Genomic DNA, 17,060 nt, shown 5'->3' on the forward strand with positions numbered 1-17,060 from the left:
AGGAAGGTCTTGATCTCGCTGGTGGCGAGGTCTCAGTCATGAAAGAGCCGGCGGGGCCGCTGATTACGGCGGCGCATAGCTTGCGGTCGGAGATATGTGTGTCGGATTTTTCGCCTCCGTCTCTTTTTGCTCTTTTGGTTCCTGTTGAAACCCGAGTTGGCCTCCTTAATCAGAGGATTAGTTCCTCAACGGCGCGATTAGAGGGCTTTTAGATTCAGTGTAGGTGAACTGCTTTCTGGGCCACCGCTGGTCCTCTCATCTTTCTCTAACCTCCTACCACCACCCACAATCGACACCTCCACCACTACCACCCACAATCGGCCCCTCCACCACTGCTCACCCACCATACAAAATAACCATCTCCACTTCTTCACCGCACCACCCACAATCGGTACCCGCCACTACCACCCACAATTGGCACTTCCACCACTGCTCACCCACCATACAAAACAGCCATCTCCACCCCTTCATTGCACCACCCACAATTGGCACCTCCACCACTACTACCCTCTCGCTTGTATCCCCACAAGCTCTCTCTCCCCGTTCAGATCACACAGTATCTAGGGTCAGGTGGTTGCTGTGGAGAGTAATGTTTGGTAGGGGTATTTTTGGAAGAGTAATAGGGTAAAATGGGTATTATATTAATTGAGGGGTGTTTTTGCACAAATTAAAAAGAATAAGGGTGTTTTTTGCACACCTTTTTAAAGAGGAGGTAAAAGTGCTAAGAAATGTATACTTTAGGGGTGTTTCTTGCACTTACCCCTAATTACATTGTATATGCATTCCTCTCCATCCAAATATGATATAAACAAAAGATAGAGTAACTTATAAACAAAAAGTTGATTTGGCAATAACAACACAAAAACTTATATATCCCTTCATTATTATCCCGGAATCATATAATATCTTTTTGTTTATTTGTGCAAGAGAACTTTACTTTTATTTTGACCTCCAATTTGACAAAGAAAATGAAAGATTACTTATTCTAACATGGTGCTTTTCTTGATTTTGATCTCCAATTTTGATAATGCCCAAATAAGAAAATCATGCCACCCAGGATTGTTTATTTATGCATTTATTTATCGGAGTTAGGGGCTGATAAAAAAATTTCTTAGAGATATGAAAAGGTTGGTTATGATTTTCAAGGATAGCCAAGAATGCAAATATTAGGTTTCTTTTGAATTGTCTAACCACGAAATTAATGAAAGAATACATTTTGTCATAAAAATTGGTGAACTGACTAAAGATTTCAATGTACAGGTTGAAAAGAGGGAGAAATTCAACCAAACAAAAATAAGGATAAATTAATGTCATTTATTTCTTTCTTTATGCTCTGGGATAGAAAATTAAATGGAATGAGAGAGAGGGAGGGATAAATGAGGTATCCCTATGAAAGAGAAGGTGTATCCCTCATTTTTTGTTTGATTGAATAGAGTGGATAGTAAAAATGATGAATGATGTAACACTTTTTCTTTATTTGGTTGGAATAAAGGGAAAAAAAAAAATTTAGTCTTATTACTAATTTATCTTTATTATATATAATTATATAAAAAAAATGTATTTATTTCAATTTTTTGACAAGGTTAAAAAAGAAAATTATGTATTTGTTGGTAGTTATCATTTTGCTTTCTTATCTCTTCTTCCAAATTTGGACTGATAGAAAAATACAAAACAAGGTGGGATCCAACTTCCTCCATCTCTTCACTTCTTTCCAAATAAAAATAAAAATAAAAATCTTGTATAGCCCCCCTCATTCATCCCTTCTCAATCTTTACCTCCAACCAAACATACCACTAAAGATGTCTCATCTATCTTTCATTTTTATTCTTTTATCTATTTTTTCATTTCTTCTGGCGGAGAAGCACACGCGTTGCTACCAACATGTTTGTGAGTTGAATTGCTATATCTCGCGATCTTTTTAGTTTGCTTTATAATAAATGATAAGTCTTTCGACCTCAATTGTCGACTTCTCTTTCGAATATAATGTGGTTGGATCACGTTAGAACGCTTAAAAAAAAATTCTGTAAACATTTCTTTCTATTCGACTCATTTCCAACCATGTTGTATTTGGAGAAAGTATAAGCAATTGAGGTCGAAAAATCTATCATTTCTCTTGCTTTATTCTTCAATTGAACCGAATTCAATTAAATATTTTTTAATTACGTTGAGATAGGAGAGGTTACATGACCCAATAGTAATAGGTTGATTAGCATCTAGGTTTTTCCATGGTGCATCCTTTTGGTAAAGGAAATCTAATGATAAACGTGGGCTCGCCACCCATGACAATGAGATCAATTTATTTTACTTTGTTTAATCCTTGAGAGTGCCTTGCAGCTAATTACTTTGTGGGTCCACAAAATATTTACGCATATGTTAAAGTAGCAGTATTCCCATTATAATGTAAAGAATGTTATTTAGACCTAAAATTCTAATTAAAAAATCTAATTAGGGATAAAAAAAAATATAAAAAAAAATCCACAACTTGCTGTGTGGGTCAAAAAAATATTTACCCAATCATGCATACATATATTGAAAAGTGGTAGTATTTTCCGCACAAATGATAACGAGGGTGGGCTCGCACCCTTGGCAGCGACAACAATTCGTATTACTTTGTATCATTTTAATGGTGTTGTTAGCTAATTGCTGTGTGGGGTCCACAATTTGTTTACCCTGTCTATATATATATATATAGAACTGTAAAGTAGTAAGAAAGTACAGGCCTATGGAAGTCGGAAAGTATTATAGCCGGAAGCCGAAACAAAGGCGAACAAACAAATAGGCCCAACTCCGTGCCCAATACCAGCTCAGTACATTGCTGAGAAAACTGTAATGGCGATCCAAACCGTTTTACTAACCACCAGTGGTCCAGTGGCCACTTTTTTTTCTTTTAAATTTTTACGTTCGATTGTTGGTGGGTCCACTCAATGTGGACCAAATTTATTATCGGATTGTTACCATGTTGGTCCGATATAAACTGCTGCCATGTTTAGATATATCAAATTCCCTCCTCAACTTCATCCGATCTCTTATTTTCACCCGTTCGATATGTTCAAACATAATGGTATTATTTCTATAGTCATTATTCTATAATTTTTTCACCATTGGGGCTGGCGTTATTGTTAGAATAAAGGCAAAAAAAAATATATTTATCACATAACACATTAAATATTAGGTGCTACGTACTTTTTAATTTGGGGATAACAATATTTATAAAAGAAAGGATGAAACTATCTTCATAAAAGATAGAAGTAGTCTAGCAACTAAGGTAAAATCTCTATCATTAAAATTAAGTATTCTTTTCTTAGTTAGGTAAAATTGTGTATTCAAGATACCACCTTGTTGATACTAAACGTAATGGAAGTGATAAAATCGTTCACAATGAACGAGGATTACCTTGAATCTACAAGATGGTTTAGTTTGAATACACAAACTAGAAGAAAATTCGAAAAGAATTTTAAAATATGATTGATTCCTTTTGCTCTCGCAATACATCGTTTTTATAATAAATAAAACCCTAAAACTATAAAGGAAATTAATAGCTAAAAGAAACTAATTGCTCGAGGAAACTAAAAATATAAAGAAACTACTCAAAATTAAACTCTTCCTAACATGGACGGAGCCAATGAAGGCCTAGGGGGGCACGTGGCCCCCCCGGCGAGTTGGTCAGCAACCTATAATATATGTGGTAATTTTTTAAAAAAATTTCATATATATGAAAAAATTTATGTAGTGCCCCCATCAAATTTGTAATTCCTAAAATTATATTCTTATTTTTTCTTCACATTCCTTAAATTTCCTTAATAGAAAAAGTCAAAATTTTCTTCCTCAATTGAAACTTGAAATCCTGGCTTCGTGACTGCTTCCTAAAATTATAAAAAATAAAATTTTTGAAACTGTCCTACATCAGATGTTATGTAGAGTTTTGAATATGAAATGTGGATTACCTAGGAAAAAAGAATATGAAATGTGGTTCCTTGCCTATGACATACCAAGGCTTACTTCTATGGACAGAGGTCTGAAGCACAAGATTAATTGTAAAGCTTGAATATATGTTTTGTTTCAGATTAGTAATGGCCAGACATTGAAACTTTTTGTAGACCCTTGGTGGAATGGAAAATCCTAACTCTTTTAAGTTTTTGGTCACAGGATTATAAGACAGAATTTTTTTATAAGGACCTCTATTAGTGTTATAATTCATTATGGTAGATGGACCGATCAGACGAATGCTTGTGGCTTAAGAAATGGACACATATCTGAAATATGATCTCTGCTGTGATAAAATGCAGACAAATATAGACACTATATATATAAATGAAGATCTCTGTTAATTGTACCTACATACATGTTTGGCCCCCGAGAGTAGTGCAAATTCAAACACTTTTGTAACCCTGCATTAATCAATTAAATAAGCCGGCCAGTTTATTTAAATGGAAATAACATAAGTCCAAAAGTTCATTTCATCTGTTGATTTTTACATAGTAAATAAAAAAAGAACGGTTTATACATAAGAAATCGCTATACTAGTATTTACATGCAAGAAAAATAAAAAAAATAAATAAATCGTGTCTAAATCATTTCAATCTCATTACCAGAAGGTGGAGCACTCTCAAGAATTATGGTTTGGTGGTGGCCCATTCTCCTTTTGAACAGATAGAGTAGAAAAGAGATGGTAGAAATGGCTGCGTAGATTATAAAGAGGCCCAAGAAGTCCTCAATGCACAAGCTATCCTTTTCTTCGGTAGTTGACTTCAAACACTCTGAGGAGGGAGTATACAACTTTTTCTCTAATTCTTTCATCTTCCCTGTTTCTGATAGTTTAAGAATGGCTTTGGAAACCATATCAGCTAATGTAGAATTTTTTTGAAAGACCTGCACAGAAAGCATCAACAATAATTTAATTACCATTAGTCATCCAAACTGCATAAACAGAGTTGTTATTCTATATATATATATATATATATATATTTCTTATTTGGGATTGTCAAGTAATATAATTAGCTAGTGGTTCCTGCCAAGATATATATAATTGAGTTGAAAATGGTGTTAAAACTCTGAGCTAAAAAAAAAATGTCTGCAGTATGTTTTTTTTTTTTAAAGTGTGGCAATTAACTTAGAGATATTAGAAAATGAAATGAGTACAAAGAGTTCCATTCACTCACGAAGCCGAATCCTTCAAATTTTCTGGTGAATGATCCATCGCCATACTCATACTGCTTGCAGCGTTGGTTGACAAAAACTTTGGCATAAGGAACTTCAAGAACTGCTGCTTCAATCGTGCCATTCTTGAATGCAGTCTGGAACTCGCTTTCACTGCCGATGTCGATGATGTTCCCTGGTTCAAAATGCTCATCGTCCTCCAAGTACTTCCTAACAAATGTAGCACCATCGCACCCCACTCTTGCATTTGTCCTCTTTAGCTCCTCGATATCTGGCACAGTTGTCCGGAGTCGTGAGACGGTGAGCATTGAAGTGAGGCTGGCAGAGTAGCTTTCTATTAAGATCAACACCACAAAAAGCCACGCCACGATCACGGTTCGAGTATAGTTGCTTTTAATCTTCTCCCCTTCAAAATCAAAAATAAAGTTGTATCCATATATCAGTGCATGCATTTCTAGATCAACAAGGCTGCTTTAATTCCAATACGTGCAATTGCTGGTATATCTCATATTTTATGCTAGGCCCTGTGTCCTCCTCCTCTCACTATTCAAATATCCACTAGGCAGTTGGATATTTATGTTCTTAATTCTTAAATCAGAACAATCTTTGCCTCCTCAAAGTTTCTTCCCACCATCAATGTGGCGCTCACAATTAGAGAATGATACGTGTCCATTTTAATTAAAATTGTATGTATAAAAAGCATTTAGTATAAATTGGTCCTCATGACCTTGCCTCCAAAAAGTCTCATAGTGGGCATTTGTGACAGTGTGAGAGAGAATTTACCAAACTAAAATGAAAAAAAGAAAAAATCCTTGCCTCCAAATCAAAGCATAAATAAAATGGTAATGTTTTAACTTGATAATATATATACTTACTGTGAGCAAAGAACAGAGTAGAGAAGGTGAACCAAAGCACATTGCCAAGTTGTTCCTTCCATTGGCCACTAATTAATTCTTGATTGGAACTTTTCTCTAAGAACCAAACTATGAACATTGTGTAGAAGAAGATGGCCACCGTCACCACCCACATGTCACTAGTGAAGGGCTTCAGAAACAACCATGCTTTCGAAGCTTTCTTCACTGGAACTACTATCAGCAAACCTGACTCGATAAAAGGTACTGTAAATGCCACTTGATCCCAACGCTCAGTTGTTATCGTTATGTCACCAACAGCAGCATCATAAGTCTTCCATCAATTTTTATCCACGAGTAAAAAGCAAACATCTTTATCAGTAACACATATATATTGAAATTAAATGGCTAACTAAAATATTGACAAATGTTTGAAAATGATCAAGAGATTAATTAGGTGATGTGTGATTACCTTGTTATGAACAGATTCAACCAAATCATCGTAGTTGCCATTGTAGACGTGAAATTGATCAGGAGAGGGTAGATCTTTAGTATTATAATCTTCATCCAAAATTGTTTTTACCTCATTATAAACATCGATACAAAAACCCGTGGTCTCATTCAATTTTGCATCGAGGAACTTCTTAAAAGAGACTCTACCCAGAACTCCAATATTCAATATTGGTTTTACATAATCATCAGTTAGTATCAACTCTTCTCTCAGGATTAATCTCTTTTGGTCCCCAGGCCATTTCACCTCCGCGAAATCACCCAATTCTTTCATGGTACTATGGCTATCTGAGAACCCCAACTCTGATGACCTTCCCCGATTGGCAATGTTCACCATACTTAATTTTTGGGAGGTTGATAGTCTTCCCTCTTCAAAACGCACTTCACCAGTTAAACCAGTGAAGTTGCTTGATAAAAAAATATCCCTCAAGATTCCTGAGGAATTCATTTTACCAGCTGAATAATATTTCACCATTGCCTGTGTAATTGTCATAATGCTATCATAAGCTCGTAGCGCATGAATTCCAGGCTCACTACTGTTATCTTCTTCAGGATAATCTAACCGGAAATTTTGCTGAAACTGCTCAAGAAACTCTCTGAAAGAATTACTGTTTTCAGTAACCATTTGCATAAAGATAGGCCGCCATCGAAGCCACACCAATGCTGATGTATGTGGAGCGGTCGCAAATGAGAGAACTGAAACTTGAGTTCGGCTTCCGATGTCTGCCGCTAAACCTGCTTCCTCCCATATCTCCATGCCCATAATCACTTGGACTTGCTTCTCCTTAATCAGCTCTTCAGCTGCATCAAACATATATTAAACACCTTCTTGAAAAGAAAACAAAAAAAAATCTAACTAAGAAATAATATTAAATAGATACTTTCATCATTTCATGTGATTCCACATTTTCATGTGGTTGTTTCCCTCTTTCGTGTTTTGAACTGAATTATTTGCCTTGAGTAATTTTTTTAATTTTAATTTTATATATTAATCTCCAGGTTGGGCTGGAGAATCAAGGCCCAACGGCCCAAAAGGAACGTAAGACATGGCACAAGGCCTTAAACAGCTCATTCAAGCCCATTCGAATCACTGTTCAAGATATTTCATTTTGTTTGATTTGATCATGCTGGGCAACCCTCCACTACAAAGGCCAGAGAGAGAGAAACATGATCATTCGTTGCTTAGCAGCAATAAAGAGCTAGTCCGGTGGTGTTGGTGGAGGACGAGCGACTTGAGAGTCCTTCCTCCCATTCCCGCAAGGCGAGGTAGGCTTCCTTTCGAGAAAGGAGAGCATTTGAGTAGAGTCTCCCTCGAATTCCTATTATTAATTGTTATACTTAGATTATAATTAGCGATTATATGGCAATATGCACAGGAAAGAGCATGAATGTAAGTATCAAGTATGTCTAATGGATCACGCACACATATATGCATGCATACGTGTCTGTATATACCATTCCAAACATATATATATATATATGTTCATAACTATATATATATATATATATATATATAAATCTATGCATATATATGTTCATGTATCATGACTTAATTTGAAGAGAAGAGAGAATTTCAGAAAAGGCGAAGAAGATAAGTAACTAACCGGCATGAGCTGATCGGAAACGAAGAGAGAGCTTGTGAAGCTCCGACTTGTTGTTGAAGTCGTGAAGAGCTATTTTCATGGCTATTTTTTGCTCTTTGCCGATGAGAGAATCAACATCAATGATAGCACCGATGTGTAGAGTTACTTTGTCAGCTTCAGCAATGGACCCATGAGAGAGAAAAAGAAGAAAGGAGATGAAGACATGGAATAACAAAAAAGTCGGTTTAAAAGTAACAATATTAAAGTTGGAGATGAGTACTAGGAATGTCATATTTTGGCTTTAAATTATTTAGTGATTAAGCTCATACCGTTCCCAATATATAATATGTTTATATGCATGTATAAACCACTATTATATAGAGATGGTCGATCCAAGCATAGGACTTATTCTACATGGGTTTAAAAGTCGCTCCACCCGTGTGGAAATTAGTCAAATAAAGATCCGGCCTCACTTAATTTAATTTGGAAAATTAAAATTACCCTTTTATAGTATGTACAGCTGAGAAATGGATTCAGAATATTATAGAGAAAACACAATTGGAATATCCCTGTATAACCAAACAAAAAAATCATTTCAGTTCTTTATTTAATTGTGACTGCAACAAACTTGTTACCATGCCAACTCCATCTCGTATTTCATAAAGTATTTATGTGATTTTTTTGTCTTAATTTTTTTTCCCAGTAAATCAATATATAAAAAAGAGAAAAAATGTGTGTTTATATATATATATATATATATATATATATATATATATATATACATATATATCGATGATTTAACATTTATCTTTTTTAAATCAATATTTTATGAAAAAAGTATAACAGATCAGAAAATAATTGCTTATAATCTACCACTTTTCTTGGCTTGTAATTAAGAAAAATAATTGCTTATAATCTACCACTTTTCTTGGCTTGTAATTAAGAAATATGTCTTCTAAAATACATTTCTCATCCATCCTTCAAATTTGGAACTCGAATTGGAAAAAATAAAAATAAAAATAAAAATAAAAAATAAAAAAATTGGAGTGTAGATTCAGATTCTTCTCTTAGACGTGAGCGGGGTTTGAACACAAGCATATGACAATAGATAAAATGTTCATCCACCTATTAGCCAAGAAATTCTAGTAGGATGAAAAATCGTCAGAACAATCCAAAATTTTCAAGTTGTTGAATTGGTGTGCGTATATAATTAGTCTTAGATAATTCTCGAGAACTGTTCAATTGGCGCCAAGTACAATCCTTGTGATGTGATGGAGAAGGCCTAATAGTTAAATGCATCCACCAAAGCAATCCAAGAGCTTAATAAGTAATCCAAGACCCGAAGTGACGGACTCTTGTTTTAAGGGGAGTGATTTTGAACAATAATGAAAGAAAAAACAAAAATCAGCCAAAATAATATTTAACTTAATTATAAATTGATAATATTATTTTTTAATACAGTTATAAGTGGTTCTCAACTAGTTTTTAGATTAAAAAAATAAAATGTTAATAACACTCTAAATATAGTACAAAGAGTTATAATTTAATGATATTTTCTTTATTTTTCAAAGTAAAAAAAGGTTGAAGGTTCAAATTTTCATAAACTAAAATTATGTGATATTGTCGTATAAAAACAAAAAAAATCATCACAACTAAATTTGTATTTTTCAATTGATCTCTACAATACAATCTTAGGTCCTGGTAGCATGATTATTATCGTAATTATGTAATGAACAATATGACTATTATTCTGTCTAATTATGTTTATCCCAGATTCAATTATGGGTCGTCCAAAAGTCGCGTTGGAATATTTAGCCCACTTTTTGCATTAAATTGCTGCACAGGGTGTTATTTCCAGTAAATCGTTGACAGACGAGTAATAGAATCGCTTTTAAGCAGAAAGACGACAGAATAGTAACTTACTGTTCATTATATAATATTATAATATTTATACTATGCAGACCTTAAAGCATTAACAATAATTAACAGATATGTTAAAACCATCTTCTTCCTCCTCTTCAGGAGTACAGGAAAACCAGGATTCAGAACTGGTAAAAAATACTGAATTAGTGGAATGGACCAATGTTCAAAATAAATTAAACAGATGGACTATCCCTCCGGTAAGTGCAAAGAGCATTTACAAAATCGGAATGCTTAATTTAACTGATCTATGGACTGTCAAGACCATGGAACAGACCATGCAATTAAGCACTAAAGATACAATAATTAAGTTATTGTCTTCCCGTGACCTTCAGAGGCACATGCACAAATATAAGTACATCCATATAGGTTTGATTCAGATTGCTTTTAAACCTTTAACCTTGTTAGGTATGGATGCTTGTATTCAAGCAACCCTTCGGGATGCTCGATGTCTGAAATTTCACCCTTCCTTAATGGGTGCACTGGAAACCAGTCTATGTCATGGACCGGTTTATTTTAATGTCTATCCTAGTCTGAATTTATCTTTAACCGATAAAAATATCCATGAGGCCGTCAGTCTTCGTGTTCAGACCTATGGGTATGATTATTTACCTGGATCGGAAGTGATAAGTGTTATTTATCGCATCCATTACAAAGTAGTTGATACTATGTGTCCGAATGCCATACGCAAAGACTCTAAAGGAGTGACAGCGTTATGGGACACTAATATGTACACATCCAATGTTGCCACAAAAAGGATGATATCCTTGGAGTGAAATAACTTTTCCTGAACATTGGACGATTTCTAACGCAGTTCCGGCAAAGCTAATTGCTAATCATAGCTTGGACTGTGTTATTTAGGATCAAGATGGTGATGTTTTTTCTGAATTTCAGAAAATCAATAGATCTACCTAGATCTACATCATCTAAAGGAAGTCATCTTCCTTATCATGTTTCTTGTCCTCCTTCTCGCCATTCGATTTCGTCGGATTACAGAAAGGAAGATCTCCCTGAAGTCGTTGGTTCAAATCAACTCAAGCTGAAAGGAATACAGCAATCTCAGAATCAAATTCCAAGAGGAGTCTACAAGAAAGCACCAATAGGTATGTCTCGTCGCCAATTTGGAATTGAATTTAGCCCAACTCCATCTGAAATGGGAATCGGAAATGAATCTGTCAAGGATCAATTTGATGGTCCTACAGACATCAATGACCCTCATGAATATTAGTTTTAATGGATTTTGTCCCAGATAGAATTGCCATTAATACTGAATTTCAACAGGATCAATATAAAGAATTCAGAAATTGGTATTTTAAAGCTTTTGACCAAAATCAATTACAGCTTTTTAAAACTCAATTTTATGATTTTCTACAAGAACGCAAAATGGTTATACCTTTTGTTTCTTGGTTTTTTATGACCAATCATTCTCTTGTTAATATAAACATACTGGATGATTTTTTCAAAACATGGACTACATCTGAAGATAAGGTTTACCACTCTGTCCATCCTCCCACTGAACATTTAATTCTGAAAAGGATTGACCCTGACAGTGGTGTCCAAGTGGAAACCAAGGCTTATAGCCAACCCCGAATAATTGATCCATCCTGTAATGCTACTAAGAAAGACATTTCTCATGTTTACAGGCAGAACAATTATACGAGTGTTTGTTTGCAAACGATAGGCTCTCAGCTTGGGAGAATTGAAACAGGAATAGACACAGTATTAAATACAATTAATACTAAGTGTATTACTGATAAGACTTCTCCTCCTACAGCTTCCCTATCCAAAGCATTGGTCAAACCTGCAATTGAAGTTACAGGCTTCAATCTTTCACATCCTAAGAAGAATGAAGAATTTCTTACTCTTCTTACTCAGAAAATTCAAGGACTTAAAATTCAGACTTTATCCCATGATCAATCTGAAGTAGGTTCTGATTCTGATGATGTGTTATCTCATATTGAGGTTTTCAAAAATGATTTTACTCCGATACCTGAGTTAAACAGAATTGTCTATGATAAGAATATCCATTCCAATACAACTCCTGCTCCGAGTCGATATTATTATCCTAGACCCACACCTCAAGATATCTTGTATGAAGAAGATTATTTTCATACACAGAAATCTTTTCATGGTAAGACCATTTATGAATGGAACATAGATGGGAAATCTGATTATCAGATTTACGAGGTTATCCATCAAATGTTGATGTATAGCCAAGTTTGTAAAATCAACAACAATACTGACCCAACCACTGCTAAATTTGTCGTTGCTGGTTTTACAGGCATCCTTTAAGGATGGTGGGATAATGTTCTCACCGATATTCAGAAAGCTGAAATCTTTTCTGCTACCAAGTTAGTTAAAGATGAAGCTACCCAACAACCCAGACCTGCTCCAGATGCGGTTTACACCCTCATCACCACTATTATTCAACATTTTGTTGGCCCTGAAGGCGCTAATAGTGAAAGGAGTCGTGAACTTCTACAGAATCTAAGATGTCCATCTTTAACTCATTTTCGGTGGTATAAAGATGTATTCTTGGCCAAGGTTCTCCAACTCAATGATGCAAATCATGAGCACTGGAAAGCAAAATTTATGGATGGTTTACCAACCTTTTTTGCTGAAAGAATCAGGAAGAAGCTTAGAGATATGAATAATGGTATATCTATCCCTTACAGAAACTATACCTATGGTGGATTAGTCAATATTGTAATCCAGGAAGGTCTAGCTCTCTGTAATGATCTGAAGTTACAATCCCAGTTAAAAGCACAAAGATTAACTGGTCGGAAAGGAGTGGGTGAATTTTGTGATCAATTTGCCTGCCAGACTCCCTTATCTTATCCTAAACCTAGGAAAAGAAATAAGGTTGAAAAACCTTATAAAAGGAAGTATTCCAAAAGAAAGAATTATTCAAAGGAAAAGGATAATTCTAGAAAGTATACTAAGCCTAAAAGGAAATATATTCCTAAAGCAAAGGGTAAAGGAAAGCCCAAAACTGAGGCTAAATGTTTCAAATGTGGACGTATAGGCCACTATGCAAACAAGTGCAGAACTAAGGAGAAACTCAGTAGTCTTCACATAGAAGATGAACTGAGACTTCAATTAAGTAAATTGCTACTTAATACTAGTTCTTCTGAATCAGAATCATCAGCTGATTATGGGGATGTTGTTATGGAATTACAGTCTTCTTCTTCCTCTGAAGCAGAAATTGGAAATCCTAAATGTTCCTGTAATCCCTCTCATGATGATTATTATAAGGCAATTGTTGAAATGAATGGGTTAAGCTTAAATGTTTTGACTTCGACTCAACAATCCTTATTGGATCTTATAGATCATATCCCGGATCCTCAAATCAAGATGAAAGTCTTTGAAATAGGTTCTGCTCTGGCACGATCTGATTAGGATACGGATAATCCAGATTTTCTGAGAGCAGAAAATCATTACAGCATGAAAGAAGTTCTAAGCAGATTAGAACACCAAGGACAAAATTCTCGTCCTGCTAATCTCCCTGATCTCAAGATGGAGATTAATCTTTTAAAAGAAGAAATTCGCCAGTTAAAGTCTCGTCAACATAAGATGGAACTGGAAATTACTCTTTTAAAAGCAACATCTGTAACTGAAACTTCATCATCCCAGATTGAAGTTGTAATACCCCGTATTTTATTTCAGAGTTTAGTTTATTTAAAAAAAAAAAAAAAATTCATTTATGTGAGGATTCCTTACCTATTATTGTGCATGCTACATTGTTATATTAAATTCATTTAATGGTACATGTAAATTAATTGTGTATGTTAAAATAGTAAATTTATTCATCTAATTATGCATGTATTATTATAATTAATTTTATTTGTTGGTTATGCTTATATTAATCATTATTAGTTAATTAAAATATTATATTTGTGTTATAAAGTATTATAATGATATAATGTATTCTTATGTAATAATAATAATAATAATAATAATAATAGTTTAATAATATAATAATAATAATAATATAATAATAATAATTATAAAAGTTTATTAATAATAATAATAGTTATAATAATAATAATAGTATTAAATCAATGTAATGATGGAAAATTAAATAGTAGGATAGAATTTCATTTACTATGGTAGAATGGTGGATCAAATATCTTGATTAAGATTGCATTGTCTTAAAGCCATATAGGTGGGAATGTTGAAAGTTAATGTTTAAGTTAGATATTTGTATTATATATATTATATAAATTAGTATATATTAGTTAGTTAGTTACAATTTGAAAGAAACTCACGTAAGTAGAAGAGCAAAATTCTAGTGAGCCATTGTAAAAGTGTGGAAAGGAAGAGAGAGAAAGAAAGGAGCTTGGACCGGTGTAGGGAATTTACCCGACTACGCGCAACCGGCGGATTTATTTTAAATCCAAAAAGGCAAGTTATTATCTATTTTTCCCCTTTGAATTAATAAATTAATTGTTTAGTTTATTGATATTATTTTAGAGCATAGAGACCATGCAAGGAGTTTAATAAATTAGGACTTTTAGTTTATTAAATTTGTGAAATTTTAATTATTTAGGATAGTATATAATTAGTTATTATCCTAGGATGTTCAAAATAGCTAAAAATATTTCCTTAAGGCATTAGGAATTTTTTTAGAATTTTTAGGAATTTTCCGGGGCTTTTCTGCATTTTCCGGCGACCTTCCGGCGAGTTTTCCGGCCACCGGAAGTGAGGAAGGTGACCGGAGTTATCTGGTGTGTTGCGGTGTATTGTAACAAGCATGCGCATGGATCAGCAGCCGTTAGATGGGTTGTGAATCCTTAGATTGATTCGGTGTGGCGCGGGACACCATATGATGGTGCGCGCTAATCATCAGCCATAGGATGAAAGGAGCATAGGTAGATTGATCCGGTGTGGCGCGCATGTAGGAAAGGTGATGCAGCCAACCAACCGGAGGACGCCACGTCAGCAGGAAGCCATCAACGCGCGCGTGGGAGCGCGTGCGCGGGCGTGGAACGCTCCAGACGCGCGTGGGAGCGCGTGTGCGCGCGTGGCTGATGCCAGACGCGCGTAGAGGCGCGTGGGAGAGTGGGGAAGGTTGGGCTGCGCGTGGGGAGGCTCTGGGAGGCGCGTGAGGGCACGTGTGGGGTCTCTATAGCTGCTGGAAGTTACCAGAATACCCCTAGGACCTGTTTTGTAATTTCCAGAACCTTAAACTTGCACTTTTGGGCCTATGGTTGGTACTTACGGGTTTAAACGGGACATTAAATTATTATTTTATTAACCGTTAGTTATTATTATTTCCGATTAATATTTTTAAATATTAATTGTATCGTTTTCAATACAGATCACCATTAAACGGATGTAGTTAATTTAATGACATTGTTAATCATTAATTGTGTTGTTATTTTATTAAACAGTATTAAATCATTAATGTTAAAATTAAATGATTACATGGTTTTAATTCAAATAAATTGTCCGTTATACATTGCAGGATTATTTATGTTGTTAATGATATACAAACCATGATTATTATGCTGTGTGCATTTCAGGAAATAAATGGACTATTTAATTATGTCGCATTTATATTATATGGATGTGTTGCCATATAGAACCATATGAGCTGGCTAATAAGTTTAGACTCATTTATACCTTATGCATTCATTGCGATAGACAGATGTGTGGCTGTCGGGGTATGTGGTTTAATATTATTGGCATGTGTTGCCTAATTGACATACTCGGTATATTTATTAATATTGTTGGCATGTGTTGCCTAATTGATATGCTCAGTATATTCATCAGTACTTTGAGAGGTGTTATCACTGTGTAGTTCGTTATAGGCTGTGTCGTCAGTACCGTGCACCATGTATAATAGCTGATTTCCCGGGTAGGGAAAGGCGACACTTGACCACCTAGTGTGAGTCTAAGTGATCACCGTCTATTCTGGTTGAGGTCATGTTATACATTGGATGGTTCCCTTAGGATGTATACAGATATAGTACTCATCCGGATATAAATGATTAATTTATTTGATTCTCTGATTTGGGTCATAGTAGAGAGGACTTGCTCGTGGGGTTGACCCACCATTGTTGTTATTTCAGGATACGGTCAGTACCCGTTCCAAGGTTGAGGCTAGCAGTGTGGGACCACCATCCGAACTCATCTACTCTTACGATCCAGTTCAGGGTAGAAGTTTTATGTATTACTTCAGTTTCAGTTTTTATTTACTTTTGACGTTGAACTCTCAGGGTTATATTTAGGGATCCTTGACATAGGATTTCCAAGTTGTAATGAAATACGGTATTAAATAAAGGATGGATGGATGTTGTATTATTTAGTGTTCCTTTCCCGTCTAAATTCTTTTATTATCATCATTTTGTATTCCATGCTTGTATATTGCCAATTGTTTTTGATATCCCTCGTTTTTCGTGTATAAGCCTGATCAACTTATGCGTGGAAAATGTGGGGGTGTTACAGAAGTCCCTCAAACCGAAAGCACGAATTATCTTCAACTCTTGAATCAAGTTACTTACCAAAAATGGTATATCTCTATCAATTTGGTAATTAATCAAGAGTATACTATCACTAATGCTATTGCTTTAGTTGATAGTGGTGCAGATATGAACTGTATCCAGGAAGGATTGGTTCCCACTCAATATTTTGAGAAAACCACTCAAGGTCTTACCAGTGCAAGTGGTGGTAAGATGCAGATTAAGTATAAACTTAATCATGTTTTCATTTGTAAAGAAGGTATTTGTTTACTATCTACTTTCTTACTCATCAGGAATATGGCACAACAAGTTATTTTGGGCACCCCCTTTTTAGCTTTGATCATGCCAATTGAGAAAATTGATTCTCAGGGAATATGCTCTAATTTACATGGTCAGTCAATCACTTTTCAGTTTTTGACCCCACCAGTAAACAAGCATATCAATGCTCTTAAAGATAATATTATCTTTAAGGAAAAGCAACTGAATTATTTGCAAAATGAGGTATCCTCCTTAGCAATTAATCAAAGATTGGTACAACCCACTGAGCAACAGAAAATTGAGTCAATACGACAAAA

The 17,060-nt window shown here is 34.9% G+C and overlaps 1 protein-coding gene across 1 annotated transcript; it reads right to left on the bottom strand.

Annotated features, from left to right (window-relative positions):
* Positions 1–4,414: 4,414 nt before the first annotated feature.
* On the bottom strand, positions 4,415–7,495 carry LOC132314214 (glutamate receptor 3.5-like). Its single transcript, XM_059813106.1, has 4 exons — positions 6,481–7,495; positions 6,033–6,342; positions 5,160–5,563; positions 4,415–4,869 (listed from the first exon to the last, which is right to left on the bottom strand). Exons 1-4 carry the CDS (start codon positions 7,330–7,332, stop codon positions 4,567–4,569), a joined length of 1,869 nt encoding a protein of 622 aa, XP_059669089.1. The 5' UTR covers positions 7,333–7,495; the 3' UTR covers positions 4,415–4,566.
* Positions 7,496–17,060: the final 9,565 nt, after the last annotated feature.

Source organism: Cornus florida, unplaced genomic scaffold (assembly GCF_030987335.1).
Source record: "Cornus florida cultivar Cherokee Brave unplaced genomic scaffold, ASM3098733v1 CherokeeBrave_3.0.0_Hap2_Chr06, whole genome shotgun sequence".
NCBI lineage: Eukaryota > Viridiplantae > Streptophyta > Magnoliopsida > Cornales > Cornaceae > Cornus > Cornus florida.